Source organism: Cervus canadensis, chromosome 32 (genome assembly GCF_019320065.1).
Source record: "Cervus canadensis isolate Bull #8, Minnesota chromosome 32, ASM1932006v1, whole genome shotgun sequence".
Lineage (NCBI taxonomy): Eukaryota > Metazoa > Chordata > Mammalia > Artiodactyla > Cervidae > Cervus > Cervus canadensis.
Window position 1 is genome coordinate 16022570 of NC_057417.1, and position 18317 is coordinate 16040886.

General features: G+C 47.1%; 1 protein-coding gene across 1 annotated transcript in view; it reads left to right on the top strand.

Moving 5' to 3' along the window:
* Positions 1 to 13371, top strand: part of CACNG3 (calcium voltage-gated channel auxiliary subunit gamma 3) — a 95720-nt gene extending 82349 nt beyond the window's left edge. The window contains exons 3-4 of the mRNA XM_043455780.1: positions 6335 to 6475; positions 12301 to 13371. Of these exons, the coding sequence (XP_043311715.1) occupies positions 6335 to 6475; positions 12301 to 12812 (653 nt within the window). The 3' untranslated portion in view covers positions 12813 to 13371. The remainder of the gene's footprint in view (positions 1 to 6334; positions 6476 to 12300) is intronic.
* The last annotated feature ends 4946 nt before the right edge of the window (positions 13372 to 18317 follow it).

An 18317-nucleotide genomic window follows, 5' to 3' on the forward strand; every position in this document is an offset into this window, starting at 1 on the left:
GAAATAGATATGTGCAATGAAGCTTCAGGAAAATCTTTACTAATAGACAGAGACATCCAGGCAGTTCTGATATCTGAGTCTCTTTCATTTCAAGGAACTAGAAACAGGAAAAGAAAAAAAAAAAAAAGGTGAATCAAACCTCAAAAGTTCTTTTTAGTCCACTTATGAGAAAATCTAAGGGTTTTCTTCAACTTGAGTACAAGTTTTCACCTGCCCCAGAGGGTGGATTTGAGGTGCTAATGGGCAAAGAGCTAAGGGGTGAGGTGCTAATGGATGAAGCGCTAATGGGCAAGGTCCTAAGGGGCAAGGCCTGGGAGAATAAATGTAAGCCAAGGTTCACCCTTCTTCAGTTTCAACAGCATTGGGGCAGGGCCAGTGTCTCCCCATAGATTGTCCCAAGGTCAGTAACCCTGATATGATGTGGAACTGTCATGAACACAGAATGTAGGAAGCAGTAGGGTATGCTGAGCAAGGGCTATGGATTCTGGTCGACCAGGGCTTTTACTCCACTGATGCCCTACTAACTAGGTTAGATCTGGGCCAAGTTGCTTCACCTCTCATTGTAAGACCAAACACTATAGCACTCTTAGAGGAAAACAGAGGCAGAACACTCTTTGTCATAAATCGCAGCAAGATCTTTTTTGACCACCTCCTAGAATAATGAAAATAAGAATAAACAAATGGGACCTACTTAAACTTAAAAGCTTTTGCGCAGCAAAGGAAACCGCAAACAAAACAAAAAGACCATCCTCAGAGTGTGAGAAAATACTTGCAAACAGAGCAATTGACAAGGAATTAATCTCCAAAACATACAAAGAGCTCATGTAGCTCAATATCAAAAAACAGAAACAAATGACACAATCAAAACATGGATGGAAGACCTCAAACCTCTCTCTAAAGAAGACACACAGATAGCCAACCACCACATGAAAAGATGCTCAACATCACTAATAATCAGAGAAATGCAAATCAAAACTACATCATCAAAAAGTCTCTCACCGTTCTTTATAGTCAGCAATGAAGACTATAACGTCATCCATTCCACAGGGTCACGAAAATTAAATAAGCTGATGCACATTACACTCCGCCTGAAACCATACGTGTTGGCTCTTTTTTGTGGCATGGGATGAACAACAGCCAAGGCCAATGGCAGCCAAGGGCCTGACATTGATCCTGGCACAGAGAGAATTGGAAACAATGTAATTTAAATAGAATTTCTTCAACAGGGAGCCTGAGTTTCCTCAAAGGGAAATCTTTAAGGCACTGACTAATTTACTATTAGAGAGTGTTAAATGTAACATTTTTTAAAAAAACTACTACAGTAATATCAATAAAAACTTCAAGAAATTGTGGTTTTCTGATTATGCCTGTAACTCATAACTCAAGCAGAGTGTTTTACAATTAAAATCAGTTTTCGTTCTCCTCAAGCTTTCTAGTCTGCAGAGGGGCTGTGGGTATTCATATGAGCCTTTAATCACATAACAATATAAGTGGTGCTGGGGGATCAGTTTGAAAGAAACAGACACTTCTAAGCTAAATTTTAAAATGTAAACATATTATTTTTCTTTTTTCAACTACTTGGATTTGTCCAATGCTGCCTAGGATTTATATGAGCAGCTCAAAAAGATCTGATGTGGGAATAGAAGCCCCATTTAGAGAGGGAACTTGACCAGAGTTTGGGGGATGACATAGATTATTATTACTTGGACTTCATCAAAAAAGAATGATGCTAAAGCCATCACAAGTAGGGTTTTACCAGAGTACCTAAGTTTTCATTTTCCTTCCCTATTTTGATGTTTTCCCTGTTGGGGATGAAACAGAACAGTGATTTCTATTTCACAACTTGCAAAACTGATTTTAAATTCTTCTAAGAGATGCACCTCTTTTCCAACAAAATATATCTCTCCCCTCTTGGAAGGTGAGGGTCCTCACCATCAGCCACAGAACCAGGTTAAGGAGGGACCGTCCCAAGCACACGAATTTCCTGCTGGGAATTTTGGAATCCCTGACCCGGTCACTTGGGGCCAGGGGTCTCCAGCCCGTCCAGTCCACATGCTGTCAGTTCCTGCTGCGACCACACCCCAGGAGGATGGGAATCTCCACACTGATTGGTCTGGTCTTTCTTCTTTCTCATATGTGGTTGGGGAGGTTACAGCTTAAACCTACACCAGAAGGTTTACTAGTCCACAGGTCCTGTTGACTTGAGCAGTGTTCCCCAACATTTTTGGTACCAGCGATTGGTTTCGTGGAAGACAATTTTTCCATGGACAGCAAGGATAGCGGGGTGGAGGGGATAGTTTCAGGAAGATTCAAGCACAATAGGGTTCCGGCTCCTATAAGAATCTAATGCCACTGATCTGACAGGAGGCAGACCTTAAGCATTAATGTGAGTGATGGGGAGCGGCTGTAAATACAGATGAAGCTTCACTCACTGGCCCGCCGCTCACCTCCTGCTGTGCAGGCTGGTTCTTAACAGACCACAGATGGGAAGTGGTCCAGGGCCTGTAGGTTGGGGATCCCTAGACTAGAGAAATCCCTAACATAGCACTGAACCTGGCCAAGCCCTGCTCAGACTCCGAAGGTGAAATTACCCTGGAACAAGCTTCCCTCCCCACTCTTAGGACCGTAGCTTAGCCCCATATAGATTAGGAAGGAGAAACGGGGAAAGAAGACAGTAAGACCTCTTTAATTGTCCTGAAGCCAAACAAAAACCTTCTTGTTCATCTAGATAAACCAAACCCAAGGTTGGGAATTCCCTGGCGGTTCACTGGTTAAGACTTGGCGCTTTCACTGTTGAAGCTGGGGTTTGATCCCTGGTGAGGGAACTAAGATCCCGCAAACCATGCATCACAGCCAAAAGAAAAAATAAATGAATGAATCCAGGGTAGACCACCTGACTTAGGAGAAAGTGGGAGCAGAGCATGTCCTGTGTGAGGCTGGCACCTGTAGCCAGTCTTTAGAACCTGCTCTGATCTTGCCTGTGGGGCAGAGATGGGATCTGGCCACCACGTGGTTTCCAGATGGTTCCCACCCCACATAGGAAGCAACTACTTTCCCACATCTCACAGCCACACATCACAAATACACACAACCAACGCAATTCAGTAGCTTCCAACGTTCAGATCATCTCCTTCGGGCATAATCACGCTGTAATCATACTTTGAAATTTTTTTTTAAAAATTGTTTTTAAGGTGCTCTCCTTTAATCAGTTGAACTCATCACATTGAATATTCCAGCAATTCCCATCAAGGACACAATGCAAACAGCTGCTTTAGAGATTTGTGCAAGAGTTCCTAATGACTGCTGGATATCACTGGGGGTAGACCCACTCCTAATATTTGTGGGGCCCAGGGCCAAGGTTCACGTGGAAACTCATAGGCCATGTGGGTCAATATTTAGATGCTATAAATAAGCTATGCCTGCCAAAGACCCCAGAGCTTACTTCCCAGGATACCCCTTGACATGGACACTAGAGGAACCAGGGGACCCACCCTGCCTCCTGCAAGCCTGTGTGGGACCCCAGATGTGCAGGGCAAGCCAGGCCTAGCCCAGGACTCCTGAACAGTGACTGACTGACCTGAAGCCAGGATGGGGACTGATCTAATCACCCTCCCAGCGGTCAGGACAGCCAGGACCCCTCCCTTCATGCTTCAGGTCTCCTATCGAGGTTTCTAGGTAGTTTGAAGCCCCTCCCAAAACTTCCCTATCACAAAGGGGACAGTTACTGGGATCCTGGTCTGCCCAGACCCCAACACTGGGTGACTTGGAGTGGCCATCCCTAAACAAAAGCTAGAATTTTTTCCTTTTCCTCTTTTCATGAAGAGAATGTACCCACCCTAGTTCTCCTCCATCGGACTTCCCAGGCAGATCCCAAATCAGCTACCAAACTTGCAGAAAACTTTTTCTGAGAAAAAGACAAAACAAAACAACAGCAACAACAAAAGCAGAGGCCAGCCAGCTGCATTTGGAGCGTGCGAACCGCCACTTTGTAGCATTAGGAAGGGCTGCAGCTGAATCAGTACTTTGTAGCTTTAGGAAGGGCTGCAGCTGAATCGGTGTCACCCGGGGCGAGAAGTTCCGATCACTGAGCTTGAACTTCAAAGCCAAAAATGCACTGACCCCCTTTTTCTGCTGCCCTACTTCTCCTGCACATGCACCATGATTTTAAAGACGTTACTGTCTGCTCAGCCACTAAGCACCAGGCCTTCCAGTCATTCTCAACACCTCTGTCTATCACATCCCCTGTCAGTTCTTTGGGATTTGCCTGCAAAATACATCCTGAGGCTCTCACCACCCATCTACAACCGGGTCCATGCCACGGTCAGCTCAAGTCTGGGTTCTTACAGCCCTTTCAGCCACATCAGCCCCACCTTTCAAGAGCCCCCACCTGGACCCATGCTCTGCCCTATCTTGGAAGTCTTCTTTTTTTTACAGAAGCCTTTGACAGTCACCTTTATCCCATTCCGCACCCCCCCCCCAGTTTTATTTATATGTAACTGACATGCAGCGCTGTATAGATTTAAGGTATACAGCATCATGGTGTGACTTACATACATCATGAAATGATGACCACAGTATGTTTAGTGAACATCCACCATCTCATATAGACACAAAATTAAAGAAGCAGAAAAAAATGTGTTTCCTTGTGATGAGAACTCTTAGGAGTTACTCTCTCAGTTTTTATGTATAATGTCCAGCTGTGTTAATTTTATTTACCATGCTGCACATTAAATCCCTAGTGCTTATTTTTCTTATAACCTGGAAGTCTCTACCTTTTGACCACCTTCATTTCATTCCCCCTCCGCCTAGTCCCCACCTCTAGTAACCAGAAATCTGGTCTGTTTTCCTCTGAGTTTGTTTTTGAAGTAGATCTGACCTACAATTGGGGCTTCCCTGGTAACTCAGCTGGTTAAGAATCCACCTGCAATGCAGGAGACTCCAGTTAGATCCCTGCTTCAGGAAGATCTGCTGGAGAAAGGAACAGCTACCCACTCCAGGATTCTGGCCTGGAGAATTCTACAGACTGGGGTCCATGGGGTCGCAAAGAATTGGACATGACTGAGTGACTTTCACTTTCTGAACTACAACGCTATGTTGGTTCCTGTTACATAACAAAATGATTTGATATTTCTATACATTTCAAAATGATTGCAATGATAAGTCTAGTCACCATACCATCTTGAAATTCTTAGTAATTTTAGAACAAGAGGCCTTGCATTTTCATCCTGCATAGGGCCCTGCAAATTAGGTAGCAGCTCCTACCCGTCATCTCTGTTAGAATGTAAGCCCTGTAAGGGTGGGACCTTAGCTCTTTTGTACCTCAGTGAAGGCAGAATAATTCTGGCCCAAGTATTCTATGAAATACTCTAATGCTGGTTGCATAAATACTGGGATCCCCACCTGAAAGCCCCTTCTGCCAAAACCTTAGGGCCTCTTTGTGATCCAGCAACAAGAGCTAACACACTTGTTTCAAAGACTTGCCCTGGGCCTCAGCTAGCATCCCCTTTTTCCCCTTTGAAGGGCCACACCTGTGCCCCTTGGGGTGGTTAAACATTTCTGCCAGTATGCCAGGACCCAGCTGAGCCCCTGGCATTTTGTATGTGCCCAAGAAGCCTTGATGAATGAATATCTAAATTCGTGTGTTTATCCAGTGACTAAATAGATATTGCATGGTCATTGCCAGACTCAGTACTAAGCGAATGTACCTGTGTTTTGGGAAAGAGAGCTTGTGATCTACTGGGAATCCCAGGATGCCCTGCTAGTTACCTAAATTGCAGGGCCCAGGGCAAAATGAAAATCCTGGGTTTCTGGTTCAAAACACAGGCCAAAAATGCTGCTTCCCTTCTTCTACCTTCTCTCTCTCCACCTGTCATGGTGTCTTTTACTTGCTATGTAATGTCACACTCCCTCCAGCATGAGGACTCTCAAGGATGCCCAGGGCTTGCACCCAACCCTGATTCTCCCCGTGTCCATGCCCAGGAGCCAAGGGTGGCAGCGGTCACTGATTGGGTGGGGGAGGGGGCAGCTAGGAACCACCCCAAGGAGAACGGGAGGTAGCAATGTGGCGGGGAGTGGGATGCCACGTGAGTCAAGGTTCGAAGCCCATGGCGCATGCTCCATTGCCCCATCAGACTTATTTGAAAAACACATTCAAAGATAAGGCTATTATGCATTTCAGGATGATGACTACAGACCATTAACCCCAAGCCCAGGGTGTTAGATGTAGACTCTTCCTGCTCATGTGCTGTCCTCCAACCAGTCACCCCCACGCCCATGGAGGGGGATCCCAGGGCTGGCTGGGTGCAGGCAAAACCCTCTCTCCTTCTCTCCGCAGGGGCTGTGAGAGCCTCCAGCGTCTTCCCCATCCTCAGCGTCACTCTGCTCTTCTTCGGCGGGCTCTGCGTGGCAGCCAGCGAGTTCCACCGCAGCAGACACAATGTCATCCTCAGCGCGGGCATCTTTTTTGTCTCTGCAGGTGAGCACCTTGACCTCCGCCCGGAGAGCATCACAGACACCAAACCTGAGCCAGGGCCAGAAGAACAAAGCCATGCTATTCAGGGTTCCCTCCAGGGAAGGGGCAAGACAATGTTCGACCTGTGTGCTAAGAATGAGAACCAAAGGCTTTAATAAGAACCAAAGATGCTGACAATCTAGCTGGAGAGTGGACAGAGGGAAGATGAGGAGGAGATGAGGTACTTAGGTCAGCTCAGAGATGGGAGAATGATTAATAAGAGTGTGCCTTGTATGTCTGCTCAGAGTGGGCAGGGAGTGTGTATGGTGTGTGTAAGGCGTGACCCGAGAGATGAGTCCGGTGTGTTGCAAAGGGGTCCAACTTTCTGTTCACTTGGATATGGTCATACACTATCTCTGGCCCTGTGAGACCTGGGTTTGCTGGTGAACTATTGGTCACAGCTCTTCAAGCCCTCAAATCCTCAGGCTGTCCAGAGCATCTCTGGGAACAACAGAAAACCCAGCAGCCTCAGATGCTCTCAGGGAAGATCTTATCAATAGCAGCTCTGACTGGAAGGTGGCAGAGGGTGGTAAGGAGGATGAGACACTCTCGAGAATGGGTCCTGTTTCTGCCTCCTCTCTCCTTCTTTATCTCCATCCCTCCTCCACCCCCTTCATCTTCCTCCCTTTTGGGTTTCCACGCCTCCATCGCTTTACAGTCTTTTCCCACCCCAGCCTTCAGTCAATGCCATCTGAATGAAATGCTTTAGAGATGAAAAGAGGGAAGAGAGCTTGACTCTTTGATGATGACCTCCAGACTTTAACCCATAATGGCAGAATATTTACTGGGGTAGAAGCAGATGGGGGCTTCCCAGGTGGCGATAGTGCTAAAGAATCCGCCCACCGATGCAGGAAATGCAAGAGATGTGGGTTTCTATCCCTGGGTGGGGAAGATCCCCTGGAGGTGGAAATGACAACCCACTCCAGTATTCTTGCCTGGGAAATCCCATGGTCAGAGGAGCCTGGTGGGCTACAGCCTATGGAGTTGCAAAAGAGACAGACGTGACTTAGCGACGAAACAAGAACCACAAAAAAAGAATAGCTTACCTGCCTGGATTTGAATTCTGGCTAAACTTGTGGGGCCCTGGGAATGTTACCAACTCCCTGTAGCTTGATTTCCTCAACTGTGAAATGGGGGTAAAAGTACCAGTACTTATTTCATACGGCTGTTGGAAGGAGGTTGAAAGTAAAAAGCACAATATTATTTTCTAGCAAGGTAAAAGCAACACAATAGTTCTGAAGTTGGAAGCCCAGCCCCCTCTAGGATCTTTCTGTTTCCTCCCTACTCTTTTCCCTTCTCGGAAATGGGGAAGGTGGACGGAATCCAGTGCTGAGTGTCTAGGAAGCAACTCGAGCCACAGACCATCTTGTCAGGAGAATAAGATCAGCCTATGATCTTATTAAAGGTGACACTCTGTATGGACAGACGCTAACAGCTGGCAAACCCAGGGCCTTGCGTTGCTTTGAGGCACGTTCTAGTTGTCGGGGGCCCCTCCAGACCTCCCGGTCTCTGACTGACCCAGAGGATGCTGTGTTGTGCTGACATGAGAGTTTCCTAAACAGGAGAAGATCATTATTTTGTCCCCCAAGGGGATTGTGAAGGGAGAGTGTGTCACCAGCAAACGTCTTGTCACAAGGGGTGTTGTGAGAGACAGCAGGTAGAATAGACCCACGGGAATGGGGGAACATGAGGGGCAGCAACAAGGCCCTGAGGGGGAGCCAGAAGCCGGGGGTCTAATCCTAGCTATCCCGCCACCACTGACCTCCCTGGGGACCCTAAAGAGCCTCAGTTCTTCCACCTACAAAAGGAAAGTAGGATTCAGCACTCCTGAAGGCTCTTTTCCTCAGTTATTCTAAGGTTCTATGATTTCTGGCAAGCAGTCAACAACCCTTTATTGAGTATCTACTATGTGCCAGGAACTGGGCATTATACTCAAGACCATGGGCTCTGAAGTCAGGCTCCCCGGGGCAAATCATGGTTCTACCACTTCCCTGGGTGGCAACCTCAGGCAAGTCTCTTAACCAATCAGTGCCTCAGTTTCCTCATCTGAAAAATGGGGGTAATAATGGCTCTACCTCTTAAGCCTGCTCAGAGGAGTAGTTAGTATGTGGAAAATGCCTAGAACTGCATCCAGCTGGCAGTAACTGTGGGATGCATAGTGCATGCTAAGTCACTTCAGTCGTGTCCGACTCTGTGACCCCATGGACTGTAGCCCGCCAGGCTCCTCTGTCCTTGGGATTCTCCAGGCAAGAATACTGGAGTGGGTCACCATGTCTTTCTCCAGGGGATCTTCCCAGCCCAGGGATCAAACCTGCATCTCTTATGTCTCCTGCATTGGCAGGCAGGTTCTTTACTACTAGCGCCACCTAGGATGCACAATAGCTGGTATTACGTACGTTGTACCATTTAATGCTCATGTTGATTCAATTCAACAAATATGTGCTCTGCCCTTGCTTTGGGTCAGGCTTTGGGCAAGGAGATAAGACCAGATCAATGAACAAACCTAGCTAGATCTACGCTCAGGGAGCTTTTAAGAAATAGTCCTGGGTTCAAACTCCACCTTTGCCATTTCCCAGGGCTTCCCAGGTGGTAAAGAACCTACCTGTCAATGGAGGAGACTTAAGAGACATTGGTTCAATCCCTGGGTCAGGAAGATCTCCTGGAGGAGGGCATAGCAACCCACTCCAGTATTTCTACCTGGAGAATCCCATGGACAGAGAAGCCTGGTGGGCTGCAGTCCAAAGGGTTGCAAAGAGTCGGACACAACTGAAGCAGTTTAGCACAAGCACACACACCATTTCCCAGCTGTGTTAACTTGGGAAGTTATTTATCTTCTCTGTGTCCCAGTTTCCTCATCTGTAAAAAAAGTTTTTTTGGTTTTTTGTTTTTCTTTAAAGCAGGACTGTTGCAATGATTAATTGAGATCATGCACGTAAAGACTTTGCAGAGCGCCTGGCATATCATCAATGCCCTAGAAATAAGCGGCAACTCGCTTGGCTTGTCACCTCCTTTAGCCTGTGATGACATCGGAGTATCTCTTTGAGCTTCTTTTTTGTTTTTTTCCCAGCAAGACTTCTTTCCAGGGCTTCTCAAACTTTGCCACCAAAATTTCCCTGCAGGCAGAGGAGAGTGAAAAATGTGGCCCTGGGGAGTCAGGGGGCATCACCAGAAGCTGCCTTCCGTGAGCTGAAATGTCTTTGAAGTCTGTCTCCCATTTATACTTAAAAATTCATGTGAATTCTGCTCTCTTCTCCTTATTATATCCATGTTCATTTTAATATAAAAGAATGTGTCTTCCCTACTCATCTTCAAGCCAAACTGACACTCCAGAAAGAGGAGCCGTTTTTTTTTTTCACCCTGTGGTTTTCTGCAGCTTGACACAGGGCTGGCCGTGTTAACCCCCATATGAAGAAATAGCTCAGTGATTAGAACCCGCTGCCTACCTGCTGAGTGCCTGTGCTGGGTAAAGCCAAGAGGAGACAGGGAAGAAGCAGACCCTGGCCCTGCCTTCTAGGGGCGAGTCCTAGATGGAGTGTGGCCAGAGGTCATATTCAAAATAGGAATCCCTTTAATGCATGAGCACCAGCCAATCAGAACGGTAGCACTGCAGTAGAATGGAATGGCCTTGCTATGTCAAGCTTTAACCCTTTGTACAGATGAGCCTATTTGCAGGGCAGGAGTAGAGACGCAGATGTAGGGAATGGACGTGTGGATCTGAGGTGTGGGGATGAACTGGGAAATTGGGACTGACTTATGTGCACCGCCATGCATAAAGCAGATAGCTGGTGGGAACCTACTGTAGGTTCCTACTAGCTCAGTTCAGCGCCCGGTGGTGACCTAGATGGGTGGTAGGGGTAGGAGGTGGAGAGGTCCAGGAGGGAGGGGATATATGCAGGCCTATAGGTGATTCATGTTGTTGTCCAGCAGAAACTAATACAATATCGTAAAGCAACTATGCTGCTCAGTCGCTCAGTCATGTCCGACTCTCTGCAACCCCATAGACTGTAGTCCGCCAGGCTCCTCTGTCCATGGAATTTTCCAGGCAGGAATACTGGTGTGGGTTGCCACTTCCCACTCCAGGGGATCAAACCCACGTCTCTTGGGTCTCCTGCATTGGCAGGCAGATTCTTTACCACTAGTGGGAAGTTCCAAAGCAACTATACCCCAATTAAAAAGAACAACAACAACAAAAAAAACTTTAACTCTTTGGTTGCTGGACTCTGGGGAAAACTTGAGGATCCCCAGGAAGAGTATGAGGCATTCAATGGCAGGGATACTCAGCAGGCCAGTGGAAATGGTTATTTACCAACTAGTACTGGGAACTGTGTAGTAAAGAAGCAGCCTGCCAATTCAGGAGACGTAAGAATCTTGGGTTGGATCTCTAGGTCCAGAAGATCCCCTGGAGAAGGGCACAGCAATGCACTCCAGTATTCTTGCCTGGAGAATCCCATGGATGGAGGAGCTTTGTGGGCCACGGTCCATAGGGTTACAAAGAGTCAGACATGACTGAAGTGACTTAGCACATATGCACTGGGAACTGTAACAAGGGACAACTTCCATTTAGAGGCAGCCTGGGTTTGTAGGCTAGGAGACTCCACCTGATGTACAAGCCTCCCTAGAGTCATTACTGGTATAAGGCTCAGATAAGGTCCTTAAAGCAAAGAGACACAAAGACATATCGTCATCTTTGGACAATCATGTGAGAGAAGCAGCCACAGACCCTCAGGTTCTTTCATTCCTTCTTACTACTCCCTAGAGAATCAATTTCTCTCCAAGCGACTGGGCAGCTCTTTCCAGAACTATCCTGTTGGCACTTGGGGACACCAAGTCTGCAGACCTTGCCTGCTGGGAACAACAGCTTCACATTCCCCAATTTCTGATGTTTGAACAATAGCTAATTTAAAACATTATTGTATCCCCCTGGGCAGATAAAAAGATATAGTTAGTTACTGTCCCTTACCCATGGATCATTCTTTCTCCAAACTGCAGCTCCAGACCCAGAAATATCCACTGGGCAGCCCTATTTGGACTCTCAATAAGCATTTCTAACCCCACTCTTCTTCTCTAAGCCTCTTCTCTCTGCTGCCTCTTATTGAGGCTCAAGCTGCCATCAACCTTCCCATCATCCAGGCGAGACTTCTACTCTAAGTTATTCTCAACTCTGTTGTCAATAGCCTTTCATCTCCCAGTGAGCCAGGAGCTGTTCAGGATCTGCTCAAACGTCACCTTGTCTTCAGGACAAAGTGGCTTAGTCATCCTCTCTTTTTGCTCCTGAACCATTTTACATGTGTCTCTGGTGGAGCCCTTATTGTATTCTGCTGTAATTGCATTTACATGTCAGTTTTTCCTACTAATGGTGAGGAACTCAAGGGCAAGGATCTGTATCTTGTTCATTTTACCATTCTCATGACTTAGTGCCAAAGACTAAGTTTTGATGGAATGAATTGTTTCTAAGGGAAAATACGTGCACTCTGAGTTCTTCTGCACTTGTTGGAGGAGTACAGTGTATTCTTGAGCTACATGCTTCCCACCGGGGATGGATCAGCAGAATTTTTCATTTCCTGAGAGACAGACCCTGCAAGAAGAGTTCAGCAGCTGGATTTCCAGCCATAAATCCATTCTCCTCTCTCCCTGTCATCTCCACATTTTCTTTCTTTTTTTTTTTTTTTTTTTAATTGGTTGGAGGCTAATTACTTCACACACATTTTCAAAATAAATAGTTTAAGCCTAAAAGTGACAGTTACCTCTGAGGTTTATAAAGGATGTATTTTTCTTTCCCCTTCTCTTAGGGTTAAGCAACATCATCGGCATCATAGTTTATATATCAGCCAACGCTGGAGACCCTGGGCAGCGTGACTCCAAAAAGAGCTACTCCTATGGCTGGTCCTTTTATTTCGGAGCCTTCTCTTTCATCATCGCGGAAATTGTGGGGGTTGTCGCCGTGCACATCTATATAGAAAAGCATCAGCAGTTACGTGCCAAATCCCACTCGGAGCTCCTGAAGAAATCTACCTTCGCTCGCCTTCCACCCTACAGGTATAGATTTCGGAGGCGGTCGAGTTCCCGCTCCACGGAACCCAGATCCCGAGACCTGTCCCCCATCAGCAAAGGCTTCCACACCATCCCTTCCACTGACATCTCAATGTTCACCCTCTCCCGGGACCCCTCAAAGATCACCATGGGGACCCTCCTCAACTCCGACCGGGACCACGCTTTTCTACAGTTCCACAACTCCACGCCCAAAGAGTTCAAAGAGTCGTTGCATAATAATCCGGCCAACAGGCGCACCACGCCGGTCTGAACTGACCTCGGCCCTCTGCCCTCCGCCCCAGCACAGCCCGGGGGGAAGTGGACAGAGGAGTCTCTGAGGTTGCATGGCATGGTCCTCGTGATGGTATTACTTTTTACAAAGAATGAAACCAAATGGACTCAGCCCTCTCCCACACTTCGCTCCTCCCCACCCCAGGTCCTAACCCGTCCATCCCTTCCTCCACTTATCAAGCCAATCCCATGATGTCGTTTCTCTCTGTGTGTATCTGTGACAGATGTTTTCCTCTCTTCCTTCTTTACTGGAAGGACCTCCTCATTCTTCCCTCCTTGGAAGAGGACTTTACTCAAAGTCACAGGTGGTGGCTGGGGGAGGGGGGGCGGTGTGGGGTCTCCAAATCCCCAGGTGTGTGCACAGGTGTCCCCATTGTCCACTCATGCAAATCCTCAGGCCACTTAACCACCCAGGTGGCCCGGAGAGAGGCATTCACCTTTCCGTGTTAGAATAACATGACCAGAAATCAAAGATGTCAGAGCCCCGAAGCAGCTAATGTAATAAGCACTCATGTATTAAAGGTTTTGCCTTGTTGTAACTCATGGAGCTGGGGTGCTTTGTTTCTTCTGGGGAATTCCTACACAAACTCACTGCCCTGCCCTCAAGCCGACTCATGTCCATGTTGAAAGCTGAGCTTTGCTCATCCACACTCCAGTCACTGGGAAGGATCCTCCTTCCCCTCTTGAGGACAGCAAGGTGCCCTCACCAATGGCAGAGTCTGTAACCCTCACCTGAATCCCCAGAAGCTACTGGGGGCAAACATGTGTTCAGAAATCTAGCTCTGGTACCCAGTAGCTCTAGGAACTGGGGAAGGTCCACCTGACCTTCAAGCCTCAGCCTTCTCATCTGTAAAATGGAGCATGGTACAGTACTCTCCTCGACGGAGTTGTGAGGCTTAAATAAAACATCTTGTGTTAAAATGATTGCTGCTGCTGCTGCTAAGTCGCTTCAGTCGTGTCCGACTCTGTGCGACCCCATAGACGGCAGCCCACCAGGCTCCTCCATCCCTGGGATTCTCCAGGCAAGAATACTGGAGTGGGCTGCCATTTCCTTCTCCAAAATGATTAGCACATTACACATAATCAGTATGTATGCTTTTTACCTTATGGATGAATTCTGGGTAGAATGAGCATTATCTGAGTTTGGGCTTCCATAACAAATATATAGATCAGGGTGGCTTAAACACCAGACATTTATTTCTTACAGTTATGGAGGCTGGGGAGTTCCCAATCAGGGTGACAGCAGATTTAGTTCTTGGTGAGGGCTCTCCTCCTAGCTTGCAGACAGCCACGTTCTCACTGTCCTCACATGACAGAGCCACTAACTCCATCACAAGGGCCCACCCTCATTAAGGGTTTTCCCAATTTCTCAGTGGTAAAAACAAATCTGCCTGCAATGAAGGAGATGCAGGAGGTATGAGTTCGATCCCTGGATCAGGAAGATCCCCTGGAGAGAACCCACTCCAGTATTCTTGCCTAGACAATCCCACGGACAGAGGAGCCCGATGGACTACAATCCATGGGGTCACAAAGAGCATGGGGTCACGACTGAGCATGCACACTTCAGCTTGAGCTTGATCCCTAATTACCTCCCAAATGCCTCATCTCCAAATGTCATCATTTTGAAGCTCAGGGCTTCCGTGTGTGGATTTGGATGGCAGGGAGGGATCCCACTCAGTCCACAGCCAGCACGACTGTAGGAAGACTGAAGCCAAATGGGAGGGAGTCTCTTTTGGGGGTAAGGGTGTACTTTGCACAGTCTCTGAGGAGCTCAGGGGAGTGAAGTGGAAGGACATTTGAATATTTTGAATATTCATCAGAAAACACGAGAGATGGATAGCATCCCTGCCTGAAGTGACTCCTGGGGTGAGTGTGGCACACACCAACTCATCACACCTCCATCCTACTTCCAGCTCCAGCCACTCAAGGGGACAGAGTTATGGTCATAGGCGCTCATGCTTACCTGACTCTGCTAAGTACCAGGTAGTGTTCTAGAACCTTACACATATTGCATCTTTTAATCTTCCCAGAAATATCCCATTTTACCAAGGAGGAAACTGAGGCCAGAGAGGGTGTGTGATTGTCCAGCCTTCATTCTTGCTGCAGGCTCCAAGTCCTGGGAAGCTAGTCACGTGCCCACACTCACACCCACGGTGAATTTTATTGTAGAGCGCAGACTAGTAACAATTTGTTTTGTTTGACACTTGAGAGACATTGCTTGCAAATTACACCCATACATCAAATTATCTCACTGAATCCTTAAGACAACCCACGTGTAGGAAGAATTATTATCCGCATTTCAGCAGGTGAGGAAATAGAGGCTCGAGGAGAGTGTCTTAGGTGCCGATAACAGAGCCAGCATTGAGAGCCAAGACTCTGCTTCCTAATTTGACCAATTTCCTCCTTCCAATTGCATTTCCCAAACCTCAGACATTTGAATTCAACCCTTGCAAAAGTGCTTCATATCCACGTACCACATCGGCCATTATTTATTTAATGTTTCTCTTTAAATTGACTCGCTTTTTACTTCAATAAATATATCTTGAAAGTGAACTTTATATCACTACTGTGAAAAAGAAAACTGGAATTGCTTACCATAAGCAAATGGTAACTGGGAGAATAACTACAGTAAAAAGCAATACAATCCTGCCATATTCTAGCTGCTGCCTATTGTAAGCCAAAGACCGGCTGCCTGCTCTTTGTAAAAAAGGACATAATCAAAATGTTAGAAAGATGTTAAGATACTCTAGCAACAAAGAAGATGCTTCCCTTGGCTTAATCAGGAGAAGCAGCAAGGGGAAAACCTCCTCACTAACACTGCTCTCTAATGCTGCGGCCATGCGTCAGGTCAAATTATCTCAGCCAACGCTTCGAGAGGAGTGGCTCCGGGCACTCTTGGAGAGGGAAGGATCTAAGAGATGGAGCAGGTAGGTGATGGATACCGTGAAGGGAAGACGCAGCGACCTGCAGCCCTGAGAACCAGTTTGCCAAAAACAGGGCATCTGGGGAGCTGATCAGAGATGGAGAGAAAAGACCCAGGGGCTTAACTAACTGGACATCTGCTCAGGAGACCCAGTACGAAGCCCTCTGCGAAGGCCAGAGAGCTGGGGGAGAGAAGCGGGCACCTGACCCCTGGAAGGACCCCCTTGCTCCCTGCAAAGTTTCGGTACATGAGACCTCAGAGTGCCTTTGCATGAAGACTGCTCAGATGCACCGGGCTGGCTGGCATCAAGTACATATTCATATCTACACTTCCGGTTCACAGCCAGGACCCAGGACAATCCTGGTCATCCAAAGTCCTGTGAAGAGTATTCACATTCACTAGGCACCCACTGTGTGTGCCAAGCTACGTGTCAGGAGGTTCTCTTTATTTGTGTCTTTTAATCCTAACGTCTGGGGTATGTACTATCATTAAACCCACTGGATAGACGTTGAAACTTGCAAAGAGACAGCAAAGCGGGTACTCGGACCAGCATCTACCTGACTTTAAACCCTACGCAATAGCCACTCACTAAGCCTTCTGGGTCACGCTTCTCAAATCTCTTGCTCCACCTCTGAGTTCCGCATACCCCCCCGCCCCCCACCATTTCCTTCACCCCAATGCAGCTCCCTTTCCCAGTCCCCTCATTTCTGGACCAGCAACATCCTACGGCCAATTTCAAGACCAGAACACTGGGGCTTCTCTGTCGTGTATCTCTGTTCTGCAAGCCTCAGAGCCAAGTTTTGTCTCTATCTTTCAAGAGGGCATAACATTCAAGCAAGCAGACGCTGTAGCTGCTCTGCCCAGATGTGAATCCCAGCTCTGCACTCATCAGCCATGATGACTTTAACAAGATAATCTCCCTGTGCCTCAGCTTTCCCCGCTGTAAAAGGGACACAAAAATAATCCTTACTCCATAGGTTTGTGGTGAGGATTCAATGAGCTTATTTTCATAAAGCACTTGGACATATACTTGAAACAAAACATGCACTGTATGAAACTTGCTAGTCATGTCTGTCTCTTTCTGATCCTATGGACAGTAGCCTACCAGGATCCTCTGTCCACAGGGATTCTTCAGGCAAGAATACTGGAGTGGGTTGCCACACCCTCCTGCAGGGGATCTTCCCAACCCAAGAATCAAACCGGGGTCTCCTGCATTGCAGGCGGATTCTTTATCAGCTGAGCTATCAGGTTACCTAATATTTAATGTTGTTCTCAGATTTACATTGTCCCTACTGGATCATTTCCCACCGATCCAATCTTATTTTCCAGATTGTGTCAACACACACCTCTAATCAAGCCAGCATCTACATGCATGCCTGCATGCGAAGTTGCTTCAGTTGTGTCCGACTCTGTGCGACACTATGGCCTCTAGCCCCCCAGGCGCCTCCCTTCACGGGGATTCTCCAGGCAAGACTACTGGAGTGGGTTGCCATGCCCTCCTCCAGGGGATCTTCCCAAGTCAAAGATCAAACCTTTTATGTCTCTTATGTCTCCTGCACGGGCAGGTGGGTTCTTTACCACTAGCGCCACCTGGGATGCCCCAGCATCTACATACTTATTCCCAACTCTCTGCCTTTGCTGATGAGTGTTATTCCTGCCTACAGTGTTTCCCCCTGCCCACTCCAAGTTTTGTCCATTCTTCAAGAGCAAAATCAAGCCTCATCCGCCTCCATGAAGTCTTCAGGGGCTTCTCGGGCTACATAATCTCTCACTTCACAACATTCATTCCTTCATGCACTCATCTAGCACTTATTACCAAGTACCTACGATGCTACTATGTGTCAGAAACAGCTACAATCCCCACAGATACAACCACTGTCCTCAAGCCACTCTCAGTCCAGCATGGGAGACGAGTACTGAACAAGTAGACACACAAATCAACATCATTTACAGTTGTGATCCACGTCATAAAGGCAAAATAGAGAGCAAAAGTACAAAGGCATGTAAAGAGGGGGCTCTAATTTTGTTGGAGTGTCAAGTATCAGGAGTTGGCATTTACAGTTATACCTAAAAGTAGCATTTGTGTTATCCAAGTGAAAGAAGGACACATGGAGGGAAAAAACCTCGGCATGCGCAAAGGCCCTGAGACTGGAGAGACACCCCCTACCCCCACCCACTCCAAACAAGTCAGTAAAACTGGAACATATACAGGTTACAGGAAGAGTGGCATCAGATGAAACCAAGAGAAAAGCTGCATCCAGAGGATAGAGAATTACAGGCACGTAAAAGATTTGGAATTTTGACGCTAAGTACATTCAGAAGCCACTTATCAGCCATAAAAAAAATGAAATAATGCCATTTGCAGCAACATGGATGCAACTAGAGATTATCATACTAAGTGAAGTAAGTCAGAAAAAGAAAGACAAATACCATATGATACCACTTATATGTGGAATCTAAAATATGGCACAGACGAACCTATTTACAAAACAGAAACAGATTCACAGACATAGAGAACAGACTTGCAGTTGCCAAGGGGAAGGGGGGGGTGGGGTGGGGAAG